Consider the following 25,375-nt stretch of genomic DNA (forward strand, 5'->3'; position numbering starts at 1 on the left):
AAGTCAGCAAGCCTGACCACTGATACCGTTAGTCACCTCGTAGGACAAGCATAGTCACCTTTTATGGCAAGAATGGGTTGTGAATGTTTCTTCAAGCCCGGACCTTCACATGTCAAGTTGACTGTAAATGCCCCTATTGCACTGTTGTGTTAACCCTAGTACAGCATGGTAACATAGCAGCTTGATCATTACTACATTAACCACTATACTCCAGTAGAAAAACATTCATGATGGTAAGATGTGACCGCAGCCTCAAAAAGGGAGGCATTAATTAACACAAAACAAATGATAACGTTTTATCTTTGTTGGAGTGTTTTGTGGGGGTAGCTGGTAGTCGGGTAGTGGCCTTTCTTTGCACTGCGGCAGGCCAAGTCTTAATTCCCTTCATGGATGCACAATGTGAACTGATTTCTGGGGCACCTGCCATGATATTGCTGACCTCCTGGTGCAAGTTTCCTGTTTCACACACAAGTGTTTGGCAAGCTTGGCTCAGATTATTTTTTATTACAAGGTTACAAACAGTACAGAAAACACAAATCATCTTGTCATGATTTATTTACAAAGTTCAATTTAAATGACACATTATATTTACAAGTGGAGTATTCTGTCTTCTCTCTCCTCATGACTGCAGTGGTGGCCATTTTAACTTGACTTTTGCATGTAGTGCCTCAGGTAGCCACTCAAGGTAAGCCTCCAACAGATCTGAAACATTCCACAGGAATATATCCATTCAAGAGCACACTGGTACAGCACCAACAGTCATGTACTGTTGATCATAGGTATAGACACTGGGTCCAAAAGCTGTCATCAACTTGGTATAGTGTCATTATTACCTCACGGTAACATCGGAACTGCCAGACAAACAAAGCAGGAAACCTGGCAGGTAAACAAGCATTGTCACTCAGGTCACATAATCCCCTGCTGTAAATTAACAAATCAAACTTGAAAAGTAATGAAAGTGAAGGTCGTAGCTTAAGATGAAGTTAAATGTCAACAAAACATGACTAGTCAACCTCTCTTGATATCTTGCTGTATAGTGGTTCAAACACACATATTTTCATGGCTCACTTGGACCTGGACATGAATGTCATGGTGCATGAAATATGCAAAAAAAGTAATAAAGAAACTGTTTTTATTGAAAAACATGCAAGGGAATTCTTGAAAGTCTATGCAGAAAATCCAGTGAACTGTTCTTGAGAGAAATCTTGCTGACAAACTTAACATGCAGTTTATCATGCTGAAATCTTCAAAGTGTCGCCATGATATTGGAAATTAAGTAAAGGTGACTAAAATCAACGAGGCTCTGCGCCTACCTAGATAAATTTTGATGTTGAATATGAAGAAAATCCAGTGAATGGTTCTTGAGATATGTCCCTGACATGGGTAAAACTGTAAAGTCACTGAAATGAAGGTCAACACCACCAAACCTGACTGGACCTTTCTTATACTGTGATAAGCCTAGTTACCAAATACGAAAAGACTCTAGTCGATGGTTCTTAAGTTATTCCAATTTGGACAGACTGATGGAGCCCAATTCTATATCTCCTGCTTTGTGCTAACTACACAGCAGGACATAACAAGTATCATTACAAGTACAATTGTCTGTGCATGGTCTTGTCACACTGCTGTGCCAGCCATCCATATAGGAAACACAGATACTTACAGCATGACCTGTATGAAACAAAACTTAGGCAAAACAAAATGATGAGCAAATTTTTATCTTGTGTCACAACGAAGACAAAGCCCATGAAAGACTTACAGTTGGGTTTGCTTCTCCACATATTGGTGAGAGCAGACACGCAATCCACATCCTCCTCCACAAGAGCAGACAGCAGTGTCTCCGTCCGCGGCTGCAGTCTACATGCAACACACAGTCACAACTTCATCATGTTTATGCAATAGGTTAGGGTTTTTTTTATACAATTTTGTTGAATAGAGCATATCAAAGTGTACTTAAGTGTTGGAGCACATTCTCCTAACCTGCAGATATGATCCCTGAGATACGAGCCTTGGGGAAGGCTTACTTTACAATTATGTAAGACATTTGTTGCAGAAGTGGGGAGGTCTTTATAAACATTTAAAAGTTGTCAGTCAAGAATTCATGTTTCACACACAAACTGCAGATTTGAAAATTGTTATATTTACAAGACAATGGGGAAGTAAATGGAAGTTCTGGTGGGTTAGTGGATGGTCTGAGTCAGGGTCAGCTAGTGGGTTAGTGGATGGTCTGAGTCAGGGTCAGCTAGTAGGCTAGTGGATGGTCTGAGTCAGGGTCAGCTAGTGGGTTAGTGGACGGTCTGAGTCAGGGTCAGCTAGTGGGTTAGTGGATGGTCTAAGTCAGGGTCGGCTAGTGGGTTAGTGGATGGTCTGAGTCAGGGTAAGCTAGTGGGTTAGTGGATGGTCTGAGTCAGGGCCGGCTAATGGGTTAGTGGATGGTCCGAGTCAGGGTCAACTAGTGGGTTAGCGGATGGTCCGAGTCAGGTCCGTCTAGTGGGTTAGTGGATGGTCTGAGTCAGGGTAGGCTAGCAGGTGTCAAGGTGGGCTAGTGGATTGTCTGAGTCATGTCCGGCTAGCGGGTGTTAAGGTGGGTTAGTATGAGTTAAAGTGGGTATGAAGGTGAGCTAGTGGCTGCTAGGGAGAGTGAGTGAGTGTTCAGGTTAGTTAGTGGGTGTTAAGGTGTGTTAGTGGATTGAAGAGTGGGTTAAAGTGGGTGTAAAGGTGAGTTAGTGGCTGTTAGGGAGGGTGAGTGAGTGTTCAGGTTAGTTAGTGGGTGTTAAGGTGTGTTAGTGGATTGAAGAGTAGGTTAAAGTGGGTGTAAAGGTGAGTTAGTGGCTGTTAGGGAGGGTGAGTGAGTGTTTAGGTTAGTTAGTGGGTGTTAAGGAGTGTTAGTGGATAGAAGAGTAGGTTAAAGTGGGTGTGGAGGTGAGCTTGTTGATGGAAGAATGATTCAATGGCACCAGACTGGTGGTGTGTTGTAGAGGGCAGGATTAGCAAATACATTGAGAGGTGGGTTCGTGAGTGGTAGAATGTGTTAGTGAGTGGTAGAGTGTGTTAGTGAGTGGTAGAGTGCATTGGTGGCTGGTAGAGTCAGCTAGAGGAATCCCTACAAGGACAGTGTTTTCATGACATTTGCTGTAATTCCACCGTGGAATTCACTGTATCCTCACCTGGCCCAGGACTTCACCATAGTTGACGGAGTGGACAGCAGTGTGGGCACAAACTGCTTCATCACTGGCACCACCTGACCCTCCAGCAGGAAGCGGGCGAACCACTTGTATCGGTCAAGGCCGGCAGGGTAAAGCAATGGTACTGCTGGCACAGGCCAGTTGACCCGACCTGTTGACCAAAACACACACAGTTGAGTTAGGGCTTTAATCATATCTATAATTTTTAAACCAATAGAAAAAGGCAATTTAGTCTTAAGGGAAGATAAGATTGTCTGTCAGCCAATTTGGATTTCAAGCACAATCTCACAGGTGAAAAGCACTGTCCGAAGCAGTGCAGACCTAAGTGTCCTGTACATTGACTGGTGCCAAGATACTATTGTGGCAGTGCATGTGAGTCTGTTGTGACTGTAATCTTGTTAAAACTAATGGATCATTCTTCAAGCTAATACTTCAAAAAGTAAGTAGTATTTGGAAATTACCTACCATATATTACTAGTAATGGTATACCAAGTTTTCTTTGGTTTACATGCACAAGAGCCCCACCACTTGACAAAGTCAAGGTATCTGTACATAAATGCCTGCCAAAAATCTATATCACAAATATTATCAAATACTTGGTGATACATATCCTTATTATGGATTCTATTGTTCATCATCCAAGTATACAATAACGCACACATACACTTGTACAAACAGATTATTTACCTGCAATTTCACATTCATCAACTTACCATAGCTGCTGGTCATATGACAGAACACCTCACCAGTCTGGGCATTGTAGTGGGGTGGAGGGTCATCTTGGGGCTTGGAAAACACACAGTAGGAGGGGGCAAAGACAGGCAGCCACTCACACTCGACAGCCACAATACCTGTGCAGGTACACAGTCAATGTTTAACTACAGTCAAGTTACACTGAACTTGAAACAGTTGAAAAGTATTGAGGAAGGTTGGACACCACTGATACAAATGTTTTAGGTGCTATTAAGACCTATATGAAATAACCATCAATTTTCCATGTGGGATCTCAACTACTGACCAACAAACATGACATAGTATGCAAGATGTGGTGAAATACCAAGTGACTGAGTGAGTTTTACACAGTTTTCAGCAATATTCCAGCAATATCATGCCAAGGGACACCTGAATTGGACTGCATGCATTGTACCAATGTTAGTAATCCAACTCGGTCCTCTGTGTAAATATATTTAACATCGTTTTATGAGTATTTCAGGCATAGCTACCCTTCATGTACATTCTGGAGGTTTCATGGATGTGCTGGTAGATGATGAACTCAGGGCGCTGCTTGAAGAGGACGGATGTGGGATGGATATAGACTGGTTCTTCCAGCTCCATGCACTGAAACATACAAACAGTTCTCTTGGATGCCATTCAGTGTCCTGGATTCCAGGTCCCTGACAACACTGTGGGAAGTATGCAATCTGTGTCAGAAAAACCTGTGATAGACAGTATGTATAAGCCAGGCCCAGTGCCATAATAACCACTCACCACCTGCAGCCTCACAACACAAACAAAATGTTGTCTCTCAGGACATGAGATATATACATATGGAAATTAATTAAGCAACACCAAATTCAAAGACACATAAAAACTTAACAAAGTTTAACGAAGTAATTTTGATGATTGATTATTCAATTTTGATGTATTGACATACAGCATGAGCTTTTCATGGGTTGATATGACGCGCGTGAAGCTTGCACAGCGCACGTGCATTGCTTTAACCTCAACTTTCGAAAAATGCACTTTTTCCCTGGGGTGTTTACAAGCGCAGGTTGTCGATTGCATTCGGTTTTTCATTCATTTCAATGTCATGGCACGTAGGAAATTATCAGAGGCCACTCGTTGGCAAATAATCGGCATGAGGAATGCTGGTATGTCTCTAAGACAAATCGGGACTCAAATCGGACGACATCATTCCATAATTTCAAAACTTTTGAAAAAATACCGGGCCACTAATGAAGTTAAAGACCTGCCTAGACCAGGAAGACCCAGGAAGACCACAGTCCGGGAGGACAGAGCTTTACTGAGACTTGTACGGCGCAGGTCCTTCGACTCGAGCTCTCGGTTGAGACAGGAGTGGCTTCCAGGGAGACCCATCTCGAACAGGACTGTTCGGAATCGTCTGAAAGCTGCAGGATACCGGGCAAGGAGGCCAATCAAGCGACCCAGACTGTCTCCAGCCCATAAGGCAGCCCGACTGGCCTGGTGTAATGACCGTTTGCACTGGAACATTGCCTCTTGGAGGAAGGTCCATTTCTCAGATGAGAGCCGGTTCTTGCTGCACATGGTGGACGGTCGTACTCGGGTCTGGAGGCAGAGGAACACAGCAATGGCTCCACGGAACATCCAGGAGACTGTGGCCTTTGGGGGAGGTTCCGTTATGGTATGGGGGTGCATTTCCATGAACTGCAAGTTGGATATCATTACCATCCGTGGCAACCTTAACGGTGTTCGTTACCAACAGGAGGTTCTTGACAGGGCTGTGGTACCTCATTTTGAGAACCATCCTCTGGCAACGAGACCCATATTTATGGACGACAATGCTAGACCTCACAGGGCGCATGCTGTAAATGATTTTTTGCGGCAAAATGCAATTGACAGAATTCCATGGCCTGCCATGAGCCCTGACCTCAACCCCATTGAACATTTGTGGGACTTTATTGGCCGTCGTGTGAGGCAGAGAGACCCACCAGTCCATAATCTCAACGAATTGACGGCTGCCCTGCATGAGGAGTGGAACAGGATCCCCCAGAATCAGATCCGGAGACTCATCCAAGGAATGAGGAGGCGTCTGGAATCGGTGGTGCGTGCGCAGGGAGGACACACTAGATATTGATGAAAGTCGGTGTGCAGACTCTCAGATGACTGTTCTTTCTTTCCATGTGACATTTGTGTTAATACACCTGACAACAACGTCTGTGGATGAATAGTAAATTGTGTCCATTTTTTCATGAATTTAAGACAGTTTTAAGAATTTGGATTTCGTTGCAATAAAGCAAAGTCTTGATACTTTTTCCCTTTAAGTTGTTTGTCAGAGATCGTCTGTTGAATAAAAAAGTGTCAAACTATATCAACCCGGCATATTTTGATTGTCAGAACACTTCAAAGTTGCTCCAATAGAAAAAATTGGGGTGTTGCTTGATTAATTTCCAGGTGTATATATATACCGTTCAGTAAGACCTTACATGCATGAACACAATAATTTGCACTACAACAAATCTTTTTGCACATGACTTCTGCAATATTTAATTATTTTTCAGAATTTGCAGTTGTTTGTCAGACATCATTATCTTGAAGCAACATTCAAACTAATTTAGACATGAATGGATTTTTTGTATTATATTCAAGCTCCTAACAAGATTGAAATATGCATTGTTTCATATGAAGATGCCCAGTTAGCAACCAATGATGATATATTGATGGTATTAAGTCAAATATTAAATATGTTCAAACATTGTCATCATCAATATTGTGTCTGGTATCCAACTCAGAACCATTCACTGGCACATCACAAATTCTAGGCATGATTATTACACCAGATAACCCAAGTTGCCTGTGGGGTTAATAGTCACACGACCGGGTACCCATTTTCTGCTGAATAAACACAGGCAATTTTGAACATACATGTATGTATCATGTGCTTCATTGCGGTGCAGGACTAAAGTTCTAGAAACTGTCAGACATCAACCATCCATGGACCCCCTGCACCCAACATAGGTTAACTTCAACTGATATGTGAGCTCTATGCACAGGACCACACATCACTATACAACCAAAACTGCATGTGACATCACATTTCCCTGTGACTGCAATCATTGCAAGTGACTCCAGTGATCTGCTATCCTGGCTATAGCGTCTGCCATGTCCTCACTCACATAGTATGCATGCTTCAGCTTCTTCTCATCCTCTGTGGCACCTGGGGGTGGGGCAGGTGCTCTTCTGAAACATCAAACATGGAATGATTCCATGACTTCAGACAAAAGATGAACCATGGACCTTGCATGTAATTTCAAATCATTTTATTGTAGGTATGAGTTCTCAATAAAGTAAGCAATATCACTGGTATTTTTCAGTGAAATGACAGGACAGTGACCTGAAGCTTGGACTGACAAACAAGTAGTGATATTAGGGAAGTCATCATTAGTCACAGCTTAAAGACATGTGCATAAAGGCTCTGACATCCTGGCCTATATGGGTTGTAATCCCAGCTCATATAGCAAGTGACATACTAGGGTATATAGGAACTATACCCAGCTTGCATAAAGCCTCTGACATCCTCAGGTTTGTTGTACTTCAGCTCCACATGTAAGAAGTCTCTAGCATCTCTACAAGCATGTCATGTGGGGACAATAATCAACTGTGCCTTTAACAAATACAAGAGCATCCGATCACAAATATTGGCGATCATTCTGAACTGCCATGGCATGTACTACCTGGCCACGTGATCAGCAAGTCCGGATAATACAATCTGACGAAGAAGTTTTGCCTGAAGGTCATTTGGAGGGGTCAGCTTCGGGTCAACACACAGGTCAGCCTCCGGGATGACTCCATTGACTGAAAAATGTAGTTTGATTTCTGTAAAATACAAAAACATTACAGCAAAACCTAGGTTCCAGGTTGGTATGAACAATCACATTAAACCACTAGCATCCCTCCAGTACCTGAGTGTACAATCTGAAGTTAATGACCGGCAGATCCAGGCACTGCAAAGGGCCACGACTCACTGGTCCAATAGTTTTCACAATGTCCTGTAATTGACTGTTTAAATGTTCACAATAACCTAGAGTCTGAAAGCACACACCTGTATTTGTGAGTTGTGCTCGTAGTTTTCTGATTTCTTTCATGGCCTTGAAGCGGATCCTAAACTTGTGACAGAAGTCTTGGGAGAAGCCCTCATATTCACATGACCCAACAGCCTTCAAGAGGATCATCAGGTCGCCAAGCAACATTGAGTTACCCTGGTAAGAGTCAACAAAAGTCAAAAATAACATATGTCATACTGGGGATTACGCTTTCTTTGTAAAGTACACATTCTAATACTTTTGTGGTTGAGTAACATCTGGGCTTCAAACCCGCACCCTCAGTCAGGCACATAATTGCCAGGACATAAAGTGTGGATGGGACTTAACCAAAAAAGTACTAAAATGTGTACTTTACAAAGAAAGTGTAATCCCAAATCTGACCACTTTCTAAATGGCATTGTGTAATCAAAAGTCAAAAGGCATACATCTTAACATCCTCTTACAACATCACACAGATCTGGGGCTCCTTCACAAAGCAGCCTTTACCAAGGTTAACCATAACTCCCATTCCTTAACACTGCACTATGGTTACCTTAGACTTACGGTAACCTTAGTGCAGTGTTAAAGAATGGGAGTTATGGATAACCTTAGTTAAGGTTACCTTGTGAAAGGAGCCACTGGATAGCAATGGTCATAAGCAATGTGCCACTTTAGACATCTTTTCAGCTTACAGAAACTACAAGAATAATGTGCACAAACTAATATTAAACTTTTAACTGACAAGAGGCTAAATATCCTTACCCTTTCTTCTTTTTTCTTAAACTTGTTAAAATCTAAATGTTTTAGATATTTAAATACTTACCTTACCATAGGTCTAGAGCATATTACCTCACGCTTCCCTTAGTAGGACATCTGACGGAGTTGAATTGCTATTCAATCTTGAATAGCTACCTCGCAATCGACATCTGTCATGATACGAAGTATCTGGATCTCCCCACTGCGCATGCGTGCAGACTCCACAGAAACTTCACTTTTACTACTCGTTGAAAGAGTCCGTAGTAGGAAGGAGCATCCAGCGTTGGGAGGGATTGACCGCCCCTAAGGTAAGGTAAGTATTTAAATATCTAAAATATTTAGATTTTAACAAATTTTTTACTTACCTTACCATAGGTCTATAGCATATGGATGCAACAGGCAGGACGGTGGTGTAGGACACCAGAGGACCGTCAGCATCTTAACATCCCACATATGCCTTGGGGCAGCTGGACCACTACTGATTCACTGTACGCCGGTCTGCCGCAACAATCTCTCGAGATGTTCAACTGGAACCAGAATCAGAGTAGCAGGTCACATACTAACCATTGGAGGGGTACGGTACATTATCTCATGTAAGTACAAGACCCCCATTGAACCGAGTTAACAAATATGGTAGCTTATAGGGCGGCCGGACACATGACTTGCTGTGCAACCACCAATGGTCCGAAAGACTGCAGCCCCCCCAAGTCCCGCAAATAATGGCTAGCTGTAGAGGACCGCCAGAAGCATCCAGCCATAATGTCAGGAACTGTACAGTTCCTGTGCAGGGCCATAGTCGAGGCTAATGCTCGAACCTCGTGCAGGTTGTTAGATGACAGGTGTGCATTCTGTGCATCGTAAGCTGCCAGGATGGTCTGCCTCAACCATAAGGCTACTGTGTTCCTGGTGACTTCCCCTCTTGTAGTCGTGGAAAAAGGCAGGAACAATCTCTTCCTAGTTCCCCGACGAGGAGAGGACTTCTTGATATATAATCTGAGGGCCTGAACCAGACAAAGTAACTGCTCTTTCTGATCCTCTGGTACGACGATGGCCGTAAGAGGGGGGAAGGTGAATAACCTGCTTGACCCCGTATGGTCTGGTTGACCCCGTCTGGAAGTTCGCTAACTCTCGTCGCTGTAGCTAGCGCTAGCAGAAACACCGCCTTCCTTGTTCAGTTGTTTAGCAGCTTGTAGGGGCGACCTCTCAAGTGCTGTAGCACAACGTTCAGGTCGGCCGGAACTTAACCAACGCTGTCGGCCGGAACTTAACCTTTCGGTCCTCCAACTTGAACGCTTCAACATAGCAACTAGTTCAGGGATCTTTGAGACCTTCCTATCTCCTCTGACAGATAAACACTGAATTTAGTGCTGACAGGTAAGTCCCAATAGTACTGCCCCTGAGCTACCTCGAGCATCGCAAATAATGTAAAAACTCCACCAGAAACTGGGGTGACGCTAACAGCGGGTCCTGCGACTTTTGGGCACAGAACTTCTCAAATGTAGCCCACTTGCCATCATAGTGTGATCGGATGGAAACTCTGTGCACCCGGGCAATGATCTTCGCCGCTTGAGATAAATACCCCTTGGCCCTCAAACTCCTTTGCAGATGGTCCGGGCGCGGGTGCAGTGTCCGACTGTGGGGATGGCGTCACTGATCCCACTCTGGAAGCCGGAACAGATCTTTTTCTGCAAGACGGCACAATTCTGGAAACCACGTCCTCACTGGCCACCAGTGCACGACCAAAAGCAGACAGATCCTCACCGTGAGCTTGAGTTTCGCCACTACCGCTGGTACTAGTACTGGCGGCGGGAAGGCGTACGCATCCAGTCCTTCCCAAGACATCAACAGAGTGCCAACCGCCCAAACTGCAGGGTCTGGTATCAGAGACACGTCCACTGGAAGCTTAGCGTTGAACTTCGTGGCAAATAGGTCTATCAGCGGGCACCCGTGATCGTGACATATGAGCCGAAATATCGCCGGGTGAAGCATCAACTCAGTCAGGGACAGCTTCCCTGGAGAGCGCTTCGGCTAGGACGTTTCTGCAACCTGGAATATGACAAGCTCTAGCCTGTCCTTTCGCTACAAACTGGGAAATCTTCTCCCATCGGTTGAGAGGGATTTGAACAGGCCCCCGATAAACACCAATTCATGCGTGGGATGCAACTGCGACTTCTCCAAGTTGATTATCCACGCTAACTGCTCCAGGAGACAAATAGCTAAGTCTAGCTGTCTGTGTAGCAACTGAGGGGTTCAAACTGGCTGAGCAGGCAATCGTCTATGTATGGGTCGAACTCTATCTGCCTGAGATGAAGAAACTGACTCAAGGGGCCAACTTGAGGTGCAGCTGTTCCAGAGATACCATCTTGAAGTGAGGAGGCTCCATCAAGTAACGACTGTTGTGGATCATGCGTAGCTTGTCGGAGTTCTTCTTGGGAATGAGGAAGACCAGAGAGTAGAAACCTGGTGAGAGGCATGGGTCCAACACTTCCTTGATGCTGTCTGCCAACAACTGACACTGCGACTCTGGATACATCCTCACCGACGGCAGAGATGTCAACGGTGGAGGCTACATGACCGGTAGTTTGTAGCCCTTCTTTAGGATTTTGGTAACATAAGGATCTTCGAAGATGGACCAGTTCTTCCAAAAGATGCCCAGTCTCCCGTCTACTGGTGTAGGAAACAGTGGCACAGCTGGGGGCGGGAGGTCCCAGTCGTGACATGTGACACTCTCAATGTCTTGAATAGGGGCGGTTCCCCTTCCCTCTGAAGGGGGTGGCGTCCCTGGTTGTATCTGACGGCTTGCGGCAATCGTCTGTCACGTTGCCCGGGTTGCGACCTCTGGCAAAGGCGGATCTAACAGATTCAATCATTGGAATGCAGCGCTTCTTTCCCCTGCCACATGTTCCCGCTCTGTCACGAAAGGCAGATGATAGGGCCTGAAACACTGATAATGACACCTCAGTGTTGGTTAACTCCGCATGTTCCTTGTACACTTCCGGAATAGCATTACTGAAGAGGGCCTCTGAGGAAAATGGAGTTCTTATAAGCCAGCGCTTGGATTCTTCCTGCCATGAACAAGCATCTAAGAATACTATCCTGCGCACCACCGTTGTCATCGCCAAAGCTGTACATACGTGCCAGCAAGTCATCAAGCACCAAGCCCTGCCACAGGAACAATGATGACAAATGCTCTAATCGGGACTCGTTATTCTCCGTTAAATCCACAGCCACCGCTGATGTAGCTGATGCTAGTGCTGAGACTGGCTTCAGGAACTACTAGACCTTGATCTCCTGACACCCGGTCACCCTGCTCTCACTCTACCGCTGGTGATAGAACTGGCGTCCCATACGCCAGTGCGTCGAACCCTGGCACCGAACTCTCCAAGTCCGGCGTATCTGTAGTTTGAGATGCACCGGCGCCGGTAACCAAATGCACTCCTCTCTCGGCATCGCTTCTGTAAAGTCCTGGACTAACGGAGGAGCTCTAGTTGGGGTCGCCGTCCAATGCTGAGATATGCCTGACATCATCGAAGGGGCCGGTGCCAGACAAATCCATCCAATCTCCCGTCTGGGTGGTAGGCGCCGACGTCGGTATCGGCATTGGTAGCGTCGTCAGCGTCTGTCTCAGCGTCGGGTCCGCGCTCGCAGAAGCATCAGACGCCACCCCCGTCACCTCCAACACTGTCTGCAAATCCGTCGTACAGGGTTCGGATAATCTGGATCCAGAAGAGGATGCAGAGAAACGTGACATCTTCCTTAGCTTCTGAGTCTTCCTCTTCCTGTCCACCACCAAAAACACCTTAAAGTCAGCATTTGGTAACCCCAAACAAGCTGCATAGCGTTGCTGAAGAGTGCACGTAACCTTAGCACAGTCCGGACAAAAAGGGTGGGTGCACAAAGCTTTAATATCGCGGAAACTATACACAGAAAACAACCAGCTGATAAATGAAACCAATCCATTAAAATTTACGGAGGCAATATCGAAAAGAGGAAACACACTACCGTGTCTCATCCGAGGTAGCCGACAAGTGTACAATAACAAAATCATACCTTATAATCGACACAAAGATTGAAAAATCTTACATACCACAACACCAAGAACCTGTAAAGGAATCAGTGCAAAGCGTATCGAGTCAAAACAAAAGTTAGCAACCCAACACGTCTACACAAGATGGCGCTTGAAGTAAAACGTGAAGTTCTCGTGGAGTCGTGGATCCAGATACTTCTGTATCATGACAGTCGATTGCTAGGTAGCCATTCAAGATTGAATAGCAATTCAACTCCGTCAGATCTCCTACTAAGCGAAGCTTGAGGTAATATCCTGTAGACCTACAGTAAGGTAAGTAAAAAATGTTATATACTTCAAAACTAACAATTATTATTAATAACAACCAACTCCTCCTCAACATCCCTACCATCATTATCATCTCCACATTCATTATTTTTTCCACCCTCATTGCCTCTTCCTCCAGTGGCTCAAACCTCACTGCTTCCCCCTCCCAATCCCCTCCACCCCACCCCCAACCAATTCGTTATCCCATAATCCAATCCACCTTCACTATCTTGTCAGCCCTCGGTAACTCCTCAGTAACAATCCCTCACTCCTTTCAGTAGTTCCTTTTTATCTCCACAACCTTCATCTCCCAGACCTTAATTATCTCTAAAACCTCCATTATTTTCACCACCTACATTACCTTCAAGACCTTCATCATCTTCTCCATCATCATTATCTCCCAGACCTTCACTATCTCCCTCACCTTCATTATCCTCTCAATCTTCATTACCTCCACCAGCTTCATTATCTCCACTACCTTCATTATCTCCTAGACCTTCATTGTCACCACTACCTTCATTATCTACCTTCATTACCTCCACCACCCTCACTATCTCCTAGATCTCACATTATCTTCCAGACTTTCACTATCTTCTACTCCATCACTATCTCCACTACCTCCATTATAATATCCATGACCTTCATTATCTCCTCCACTTTCATTACTTCCCCAAATTTCATTATCTCTTTCTGCTCCACTATTTCCTACACCTTCATTACCTCCACCACCTTCATGATCTCCTAGACCTTTTATGTGTCCCAGACCTTCACCATCTCCTCCATCTTCAATATCTCCACCACCTGCATTATGTCCAAGACCTTAATTATCTCCTAGACCTTCACTATCGCCTCCACCTTCATTATCTCCCTGACCTTTATTATCTCCAAAAAATTCATTACCTCCACCACCTGCCTTATCTCCAAGGCCTTCACATCTCCTCCACCTTCATCTCTGCCACCTTCATCACCTCTCGCACCTTCATTATCTCCTCCACCTTCACTGCCTCTAGACCATCACTATCTCTTCCACACAATAATTATATTCAAACCCACCCTTCCACTCACCTGCCCTGTCCACATCTTCTTGACCTGCATCGTCCGTGACATCCTCTGCTTCATGTCCTCCTTCTGTGGAAATCAAGTCATTCATACCATATCAGTTCTCATAATGTTGAGGCTCTGTCCAGTTAGAGTGAAGGACTGAGTTGAGGTTTCAACAGCATTACAGAATAGACATTACATAAAAGTCATAAACCTTCCAAAGCCTTCCACTTTGATCCAAGTGATCACATGTATTGTGCTGACTGGGAAATAGTCTGAGTGCTGATTCCTTCACACAGTTAGCAGAGCCTGACAATGTTAAGGAAGACCACTGAACATTGCCTTAGTTGGGCATGTACAATGTGTTTTATGTGTGACACATACAATGATGAAACAGCCACTGTACTTAGATGTCCAGTTTCCTGAGGATGGAACTGTTGCACAATTGCCTCTCACCTCTGTGTCTGTAGATGAGGCAGGCTGTATCTCCATGAAGACCTCGTCGACAGAGAGGGCTGACACAATGGCGATGACGTAGGGAAGCAGGTTGTGCTGGTGCCCTAGAGACAACATCTTGCCATACCGAGGCGACACCGGGAAACATGCCATTGCTCGACCAACTGGTGTTATCTTTGATGGGGTATCTGACAACAACTTAGACATTAGTGTTTGATCAAAATGATTTGTTGTTTTTAAAAAGCTCTTTGCTAACACTGCTGATTAAAGTTTATATCCTAATTAGTGTTGGGAATTGGTTAAAATGTGATAATTGATGACTGGTTCAACCATCAAAAATAACTGGTTAGTGTCATTTATCAAATTTTCCCAGTTATATTTGGTAATGCAAATCTAAAAAAATAGAAAAACACATACAACATATATCATATTTGGGATTTCACTTTCTTAGTAAAGTACAAATTCTAGTACTTTTTTCGGTTGAGTCCCATCTGGGATTCGAACCCGCACCCTCAGAGTCAGGCACCTAATCGCCAGCACACAAAGTCAGCCGCCTAGCCCGCTCAGCCACCGCGACTTCCACTGTCGCAGAAAAGACTTCCACAAAGTACGCAGTCTAGACTACCAGTTGTCCGACTTTCATTTTGTGGAAGTCGCGGTGGCTGAGCGGGCTAGGCGGCTGACTTTGTGTGCTGGCGATTAGGTGCCTGACTCTGAGGGTGCGGGTTCGAATCCCGGATGGGACTCAACCGAAAAAAAGTACTAGAATTTGTACTTTACTAAGAAAGTGAAATCCCAAATATGACATATGTTGCATTTGACCACTTTCTAAATGGCATCGTGAAAAACACATAGTTCTTTCAAGATTTTGCAAAAAAAATGCATTTGCCAATTTTACATCTTTGAAGAATGACTAGTATCTTAGGAACCTAGAGTTCCCCGAAGTGTTTAAGATAAATTTAATCCTGACTTGGAATGAACTGGTAACGTTTATGAATTTAACAGACAAAACCAACCTTGCAAAAAATATTGTTGAAAACTTGGTTGTTTAGTCATGTCAGCCAATCTTTGATTATTTCAGTTAATCGGACCACTACTAATATTTATATCTCCTATGTGTTTTCTATTCAGTCTGGCATCTGATTTGGCTCAACTTGTGATCACATCATTTCATTCAGAAACATTCAGATTAGCTAAATATGCAGTATAAAACATCAGACACAATGGGAATAATAGTCCACAATACTTAAAGCCCTCAAGACTGTCTCAGGGGATGAACTCTATTGCACATCAAGGGAGACAATAGAGTGAGAGGACAACGTATGTTGCAACACATATTCATATAGTAAGAGCCAAAATCTACACCTTGTTCACAGTGGTTCTTAAGAACCCGATGAGTTGTTTTAAATTTAAACACATGCAAGAACACTGCACTGATGTGAAGGAGATAAGGTGTCATCATAAGAGGAAGTGAGTATGGTTTTACATGGCAATTAGCAATATTCCATCAATATCACAGTGGGGGACAGCAGAAATGTGCTTCACACTGTGTACCCATGTGGGGAATCACACTTGGGTCTCTATCAGGCCCCCCTAAGTAACTGAAGGAATTACAGCAAATTTGAAGGAATTGCATCTCAAATGTAAACAAACGCAGCCCACTCGCGAAACAATTGCAGCGATATCGGTAGTTTAGCGGTAATAACAGAAACACATCGGCCCTATCGGCATTTGTTTACATTTGATATGCAACTCCTTCAAATTTACCATAATTCCTTCCATTACTTAAGGAAGGGCCTGACATTATAGCTCCATCAGTCAAGCAGTATCAGGAAAGGTCATTAACAGCAAGATATAGGTCTGGGATAGCATCAACAACATCAGTCATTCAGAAATTACAATGAATCTTCCTACCTCTGCCCTTACATCTGTAGGACCTGGGTTTCTGTGGTGGTGTCAGTGCCCCAAGGGAGATCAACAGTTTCTCACCAGCCTGATAAGGGAGATAACCCAAACATGAAACCAGCAAGTAGTAACAAGGTATTAGATTATAGATGATGAGCCAGGACCACAACTTAGGAAACAAAAGGCCAACCAACTGATTTAGTGTCAGTAAGTATTCACATCATAATTCACTACTGTGAAACATAATTCTATTACTTGGGAATGATATATCAATTCAGATTTTCAGAATATGCTTTGCATATCATCTCTAAAAGTACAGTGAGAATGCTGTAGTTACAACATGACATACTGTCAATACCAGTCCTGAGCTGCTACCACCACAAACACAACATGAAATTACTCAGAAGCTGTTGTACTTGCTAGGCCAAAATAAATTCATCAGGTTTGCATCACACTGGTCTTTTTCCAAAGTAAGACTGTAGGCATTATACTCTTCATTCATTGTTTGTGTGTTCAAAACATATTGAGAACACAACATATTCAAGGCATCAGTGTACAGTAACTGTCTTCGGAAATGATTCACATTATGCATGAATTGTTGGCTGAACATTATGTATTTCATCACATCAAGAGAGATAGGCATACAGTCTGTTTCATCTGTATGCATGAACAAGCAAATGATTCTATGTACACTGTCAGCCTGGATACCAGTGCGTTACAAATGTGTTACTATGATGATGATGATGATGATGATGATGATGATGACAACGATGACGATGATGATGATGACGATGATGATGAACCTCATGTTTTCCACAGTTCTTGAAAGTTTACAAAGATATTACAGTGTGAAGTATGGCATGGATTATATGCCCCTGACCTTTATTTGTTCCACATCTGGGGGAGTGGGGAATGGAAAGTTAGCTACTCTGTCTATGTTCATGTCCTGGAATGAGAAAACATTTATGTATTGAAACAAAATCAAACTCTGTCCAGGTTATAGCAGGCATAAACCGCATGCACAACAACTAACAAATATTTGTCACGTATTTTCTGTATAACCTGAAGGACCAGAATCTAGTATAGTTCCCATGATTGGAACAAAACATGATGTGATCATGAGTAGAATCAAGCACATAGTTGTTTACATAGCCAAACAACCATTAAGAAGATGTTTAAGTTCAATGATAAAGATAATAAAGAACAGGAATGGCCATGTTTACAATATGGCTGAATAAGACCAAATGGATCATGTCATCAACTCAGTTTACTTGAAGTCAGGTGAGCTAAAACTAAGACTGGATGCAACCAATGAACACAAACTGCCCCTTTAGAAACAATTGATAGAGTATGGATGCTGGGGTGATATCTTAGATTTATCTGATACTTTTGTTAACAAAAAAATGTCACCATGTGATCCCAACCATGAAACCCGTCTCTTTAAAGGTCATATATACTCCAATAGGGTACAAATGCAAAATCACTTGCTGACATCGTTGTAAATGAAACCCTGTCATTAAAACTGCTCATTTCGATCTTTAATTACCTTAAATCGACCTTTTTGTCAACAGTGCACAATTCTCAGCCGCAAACGAAATTTCAACCAATCAGAGCGGTGCGTCTCAGTGACGTAATAGTGGGTATAGAAATGAGGGTCTGTGCAGTATTCATCTACATTTAAGGGGTTAAACTATTTCGTTTACAGGTTTGTATAAACCTGAAATCGTGAAATCTGTTGAGAAAAATGAAAGCTATATGTTCTCACAATCTACTATCATTTAGTTTTGTCTCCTGCTTTGCCTAGTTTTCGAGTTACAACCCTTGTTTTCATAGACGATTCTGTCAAAATCACTTGGTGTCGCTAGGTTGTAATCCGTGTTAGGTGGTATAAACCTACACGTTATTTGTCATCATTCACTTGATGCTCAGTTAATGAATTTATAACATATAATTAGTCGTAACGCCACTTAGATTACCCTTAGATTACACTTAGGCCCCCATTTGGCATTTCTTTTGTCTGGATCGATCAAAGGATTAACCGATAACACTCTGATTGATTAATTAGTTTTATGGAGATTTAAATGGGGGATTTGTCAAAAGGTAGTGTTTATGTATGTACATTTACTAATCTATACTGAATACACTTTGTCGTGTCTGTGTCTATGTAAAACAACACCCTCCTTTCAAAGGATTAACCGCCAATACATTGATTGATTGCTCATTATTGGCTAACTAAATAACGTTTTAAAAAGAATGACGCACATTATGCAATTAGTTGTCAGGTGTGCTATCTTGGGTAACCAATGAAACTATACAGCAATGTGAAAAACTTGAAATGATACATCACGTTTTCTTATATTAGACTGTTAAAAGACACATCACTTGGGAAATCTGCAGATGAATTATATATCACTTGTTTTTGTGGAGATTGATGGATACATTCCTCGAAGAAGGTAACAGCCTGACATTGCTCCTATAACTTTAATTTTAATATTTGCATTTTTGTTTTTGATAAGTTGTTGTAGCTTTCAACAGAATCATTGTTTTCGTGGTTAAGTGTAATGATGCAGACGACATACACTAGGGTGTGCGTGCAAATTATGATTCATATAGGAAAACTATGAAATGTCAACATATTACATTCCTGTTATCCATTCGCAGATCGCTTCTTTTTATTAAGTTTCAAAATGCATACAAGTATGATTATACAGTAATTAGGATTATGAGACCAAGTATAAAGACGTATATTGACATGTGTCTACATACTGGTGAGTGAACGTTACAAACCAAGTAAATTTAGCAAGTGAAGAAATTTATCGCGCATTATTTTCATTTAGACCCCGTTATGGTTATGTTACAGGTTGTGTCATGCAAACTCCTTTTGGTAATGATTCAAATACATATTTATGTAGTTTTGATTTTCTAATGTGATGAGAACAAAACATACATAATCTCATTAATTCAAATGGATTTGACTTCACGATTTTCAAAAATGGCGGCGCCCTGTCTTGGGATGAATGCTATTTAAGTTTGTTTTCACCGACTTACAAAAGGACAATTACTTTCTACTGGTAGTAAAATATGTATTTTATTGATGGACAATAGGATTTTGCATGACATTGCTTATAACATAACAATTTCACTCTTGGAAGTGAGGTGGAGGTCAATATAACATTGCTTGCAATATAAATGTCACTTCGAATACCACCTGGCTTCCTTGGGAGAAGTCCTTATGTTAAAAGTTGTGTCATGCAAAATCCTTTTGGCCATGATTCAAATGCATATTTAACTACCAGTAAAAAGTAGTTTTGATTTTCTAACTTGATGAGAACAAGTCATAATCTCAATAATTCTAACGGACTTTACCCCGTGACTTCACGATTTTCAAAAATGGCGGCGCCCTGTCTGAGGATGAATGCTATGTAAGTTTGTTTTCACCGACTTACAAAATCAAAATTACTTTCTACCGGTAGTAAAATATGTATTTTATTGAGGGACATTATGATTTTACATGACACTGCTTATAACATAACAATTTCAGTCTTGGAGTCGGTCAATATAAGGGGTCAATATAATATTACTTACAATAATATTGTCACTTCGACCACAACCTCGTTTCCGAGGAAGAAAGCATTATATCCATGCAAAATCCATTTAGTCAGCAATGTGTAGTAAGCAGTCTTAATTTTATAAACTCGATGAAACTTAAACTCCATTTCATTAAATAACCACAAGTTTTTTTAAAAAATAAATGGTGTTTCGTTTATGACTAACCAAATGTCTTTCATATGCAGTGATAAAAAGAGTACCAAAAAATTGAGTTTAGTGGTCCTTTAACAAAGGATACAGACCTTGTGATCTACATACTATTGGGACATTGCTAGCCTTGAACATCCCCGTGAATGTATCACTGAGGGTCTTCTGAGGACTCTCAAATGTACGGACAGAAGTAAACTATTTCTGCTCACACCCTTTACAAGTTTATTACTTCCTGGTTCCAAAATCCCCTCACAAATAATACCTTCATTTGAAGAATAAGGTCATCTACTGGACGCCGAGAAATTTCAGGAGGAGCAAATTTCTCAAATTCATCATTGAAGACAGCAGAGGAGTACAACCTGTAAGACAAGTAAATACATCATGTAGTGACAGTTTCATATCATAAACACATAAAATGGCATGCAATACAGTGAAATTATACCAGAGTGAAGTGCCTGGCACCATTACAAACCCTGCTTGTTGGTGACTGGACTACAAATGACTACCATCAAAGTAGTCCTGACTTCAAGAGTTTAAGAAGGTCACACTGTACCTATAGCAATGACCGGCACCAACACGCCCAGCACGACCTGCTCTCTGATTGGCTGATGCTTTAGATGTCCATGTGACCCGAAATGTTGACACACCAGTAACCTTGTCATAAAACTTGGTTTTTGTCTGAATAAAAGATTGATTAAACGTTTTCAAACACATTCCTGTTCAATTTTACATGCCTTCAGCGGCGATCTAAGGGAGGTGATAGTCAGTGATTGTTCAAGAATGTTACTGAAGTGCTATCTGGGCTCTCCTCTCCATGGCCTGATTCCACAAAAGCATATATATTATCAGGATGACATTATTACCACAGCAGAAAACTCCAGCTTTATCAAATATAAGAGAATATTTGGTAAATAAGATAAGCACATAAACATTATTTATTACACAAAGTACAGCTTTATTGTATGTATGTATGTATGTCCACAAATCAACCATAATCCAGTGCACCTTCCCAAGCTTGAGTGAAGAGACACTGCACTGACAAACCCCTGATGGCCACGGTTAGGAAACCTACCTTTCCTGTGTCCACCACATACTTGATGTTGGGAATGGTGAGTGACGTTTCAGCAACATTGGTGGCAACCACACACAGCCGACATCCTTCGGGGGGGGGATCAAACACCTGATGGGCAGGTAATAACATTGTAACATGCGGTTAAATAACAGTCGCTAGAATATTATCTAGTCTGCATTCAATGCAGGGGTGTCATCAGAATTCTCTGTACACAACTGTCTCCCTTACATGTGCCAGGTTCTGGGTACTGACTGTGTTTCTAGAACCAACAGTTGTCAGTGTAAGCAGTGAGTCGCACATAGGTGCATAATGATATGTTAGCAGGTCAGGATTGTGGTACAATGACAATCAGTAGACTCTTACAATTGTTGCCTATAGAGGCATTGATGTGGTGACCTTGAAATCCTCACCTTGACCTGCTTGTCACTGGAGAGAAGGGAATACAGGGGCAGAACATACATGGGGTCAGGAGAGCTCTCAGCATCAGTTTCCTAGAACACAGATATACACCATCATTAGTTGAGATAACTCACAGTCATACTAAATAGAAGGGAGACTGTTGCCATGGTAACATCAAACCAGCTCTCATAAATATAAGTTTTGCAGTATGTCTGGTTGATGCAATACAGATTACAGAGTTCCACTAGCATCAGTTTGATGGGGACAAGTGAGCAGACTGACCTCTTCAGAGAGGTCCTCTACATCCTCCAGCTGAACCTCCTCCTCAGAGTCTGGCTCTCCATATTCCATCTCCTCATCTTGTGGCATCACCGAGTAGCTGATAAAACGTACAAGTATACATACCATTGGTTTACACTTCAGTCTGGTATCTTCCACCTGCACAACACCCTATGATACACAGTTAACACTACAAGTGTTTCATCATAAATAACTTGCAATGCTGAGCTGACTGAGTTTACGGTTATTAGGACTCACTCCTGCTAGCAACCTTTTCATCCACAATCCATATTCTGGACACCAAGTTTCATTGGCACTTGAGCCCAGTAAGGTCTGCAATAAGTGATTGTTCCAGATTGTTGGGTTTGTAAGTTCAACATCACTTATACTTCAACATTAGAACACAATGTAGGTTATTTGCATGAAATAACTGATACTGTTAGCTTGTATGCCAATGTGCTCGAGTCCAGCCAGTTGATACTTACAAGGATGTGAGTGACTTACTTGTCTAAATTCACTTTTGGCAGGTTCACTTTTTCTTTTATTTTCTTATTTACTTTCTTTTGCTTTCGAAGTTCTGCTTTGGTTGGTTTCTTCGGCACAGCTGCAACAAAAGCTACATGTTCTTAGACATTCATTACATTTTCATTGAAAGGTTAATAATAAGGTTTCATATCCCTCAAACTGAGATTGACCAATCAGAGAGCAGAACCCCATACGAGATGATATACTTTCAGCTGATATCAAAGATGGTTTTACTGACATATTGAGAGCATATTAGTAACAGCCATCACTGGATTTTCAGCAGCCACCTCATCCTTTGTCATGTCATTAATCAGAGCATTGCACTACGTATGAAGGACAGTCTCCCTCAATAACGTATCTACAGGATGATGAACAATGGATTCAGTTGTCCTCTAATATTCTCACCTTCTCCAGCTGCATAAGGAAAAGTGTTGTGCAGCTTCTTGCACAATGTATGCACTTCCTGCTGCCCTGTCACAAACACCAGAATGCCCCCACTTGGCAGCTGCCGGTGAATCTTGCATACCTGGCAACATACACAAACTTAGAAAACTGGTTGTATTCCATTAGTCATACGTCCATTTCTCATATGGCCACTAGTTATACGGAAATGGCTTGATTAATTAAAACAACATGGGGCATGCTACCTACGATATAATAGACTCATCTGCTTTTAATGTGTGCTATACAAGAATGATAGTGAAACATAAGTCAACATGTCTTCTCTTCACACTGACTGCTTTGAATATTGTTCTCAGAAAAACAGGGTAAGAATATAATTCCATTTCTTATTCGAATTGAACTATTTTTCAAATTTAAGCAAATACTGTATTTTTAGGGACAGGTTTTGTGAGAGCAATGACATTTTTCTAGTTGAATCTTATGTTTCAATACAAATGTTTTGGAATTTTTTTTAACACAATTTGTTTTATCAAAGAAATAAAATCAATATGTTACAGTAAGGACAGGGTAGTGTAACTGATGAGACAAAGAAGAAAACAGCTGTGATATTACACACTGTCACTTCTTTAACATTCAGTCTTCACCTGTGTTTAACACTGCAGAGGCAACTCAGTAAGATCTTTGGCCCATTACATATTCTTCAAACATTCTGAAATATCTGACTAGCAAATTTCATCAAAGTGAACATTCTCACTTCCACCTGTTTGCTACATATTACTTCACATTTCCAGTTTTCAAATGAAAGGAATTTTTGGGCTTATTCGCCCCTTATAAAGAATAAATATACTATTAAGATCTCATTAGCCATGTTATTTTGCAAAACTAGATATTAAAAATTCCTAAAAAGTATGAATTAACTGAAAATGGTTAACTATGATAAATAAAATGTTGTTAATCTTGCATAGGTTGCATATTGTTTTGTAAATTCAGAATACCATTTCTAGGTAAAACAAGCACACAAAACTTACAATTATTGCCTACAAGAAATATGTATGAAATTTGAGAATGGCTCAAATAAACTCTTGCTAGCGTCATTTAGTTTTCTTTCTTATGAATCATTCCTGTTGCCTGAAGCTCTAAGGATACATATGTATGATCAGTCAACCATGACATGTTTATATAAGGTGTATGACTAACGAGACATATGACTAATGGGGTGACACCAGAAGATCTCCACACCTGTTCTCCAACCTGGGGCTTGTAACAATAAAGTATGACTTATACAGATAATCAACCCGAGTAATGTATAACTTACACATCTGTCACAACAGATAATCAACCCGACTAACGTATGACTTATACACGTGTCACAACAGATAATCAACCCGGTTAATGTATGACTTATACATGTGTCACAACAGATAATCAACCCAGTTAATGTATGACTTATACATGTGTCACAACAGATAATCAACCCAGTTAATGTATGACTTATACATGTGTCACAACAGACATTTAACCAGGCTAATGTCTGACTTATGCACCTATCACAAAATACAATCAATGTGGTTAATGTTTGACTTATAGATGTGTCACAACAGATAATCAACCCAGTTAATGTATGACTTATACATGTGTCACAACAGATAATCAACCCAGTTAATGTATGACTTATACATGTGTCACAACAGACATTTAACCAGGCTAATGTCTGACTTATGCACCTATCACAAAATACAATCAATGTGGTTAATGTTTGACTTATACAACTGTCACAACAGACGATCCACCATCCTAACGTTTGACTTACTTAATGTTAATACTGCATGTCCTCATATTCTGACTTGGTCTGTGTGACCCAACAATAACCACTCTAAGTGACAACACTGGAACATTCCTGACATTTCAAGAGTCAAGAAACACACAAACTAATTGGCTATCAAACGTAATTAGAGTTTCACTGCCTTAGAAAGTAGTCAGATGACTCAGATCAAACATGGCTACTTTAAGGTATCATCTTACCCACAATGAATTTATCAGACAGTGAGATTACTTCTCAAGATTTTGTTATGTTTGAAGTACCAAAACCAATTGTTTCAACATGTACTTGTCCATAGATGATACTGAAATACAATAATAGTGAACTAGTGTAATACTGAAAGTCAGATGATGTCATATTGGTTAAGAGTTAGGACGTCACAATGCTCATGCCTGTCGCAACGGTGAAAAATCTATATGAGAGTCATCACACTGCAGGCAGTTTTTATCAATTTATGTTTCTAGAGCATTAAACATGTACAACAGTCCAGCATATAATTTTCTTGATTTCTGATTTCCACATACGGTACCCACCTTCCTGTATGCATCTGCAAGGTAGTCATCTAGTGGTGTTCGCTTGTTGAAATGTATTGTCACAGGAAACTGTCTCGATTCAACCTGAACAAAATAAGAAAAGGAAGCATGGCAGGACAGAACTTTTATT

At 41.6% G+C, this 25,375-nt stretch overlaps 1 protein-coding gene across 1 annotated transcript in view; it reads right to left on the reverse strand.

Annotated features, from left to right (window-relative positions):
- Positions 1-537: 537 nt before the first annotated feature.
- LOC137296138 (probable ATP-dependent RNA helicase DHX37) overlaps positions 538-25,375 on the reverse strand; it is a 40,052-nt gene continuing 15,214 nt past the window's right edge. The window contains exons 10-29 of the mRNA XM_067827843.1: positions 25,246-25,329; positions 22,897-23,017; positions 22,471-22,570; positions 21,970-22,066; positions 21,699-21,779; positions 21,289-21,396; positions 20,770-20,894; positions 20,479-20,575; positions 17,338-17,403; positions 16,467-16,545; positions 14,553-14,740; positions 14,121-14,183; positions 7,987-8,143; positions 7,619-7,739; positions 7,061-7,124; positions 4,409-4,523; positions 3,899-4,036; positions 3,168-3,336; positions 1,760-1,857; positions 538-702 (exon numbers count right to left, since the gene is read on the reverse strand). Of these exons, the coding sequence (XP_067683944.1) occupies positions 620-702; positions 1,760-1,857; positions 3,168-3,336; positions 3,899-4,036; positions 4,409-4,523; positions 7,061-7,124; positions 7,619-7,739; positions 7,987-8,143; positions 14,121-14,183; positions 14,553-14,740; positions 16,467-16,545; positions 17,338-17,403; positions 20,479-20,575; positions 20,770-20,894; positions 21,289-21,396; positions 21,699-21,779; positions 21,970-22,066; positions 22,471-22,570; positions 22,897-23,017; positions 25,246-25,329 (2,154 nt within the window). The 3' untranslated portion in view covers positions 538-619. The remainder of the gene's footprint in view (positions 703-1,759; positions 1,858-3,167; positions 3,337-3,898; positions 4,037-4,408; positions 4,524-7,060; positions 7,125-7,618; positions 7,740-7,986; positions 8,144-14,120; positions 14,184-14,552; positions 14,741-16,466; positions 16,546-17,337; positions 17,404-20,478; positions 20,576-20,769; positions 20,895-21,288; positions 21,397-21,698; positions 21,780-21,969; positions 22,067-22,470; positions 22,571-22,896; positions 23,018-25,245; positions 25,330-25,375) is intronic.

Source organism: Haliotis asinina, chromosome 1, assembly GCF_037392515.1.
Source record: "Haliotis asinina isolate JCU_RB_2024 chromosome 1, JCU_Hal_asi_v2, whole genome shotgun sequence".
NCBI lineage: Eukaryota > Metazoa > Mollusca > Gastropoda > Lepetellida > Haliotidae > Haliotis > Haliotis asinina.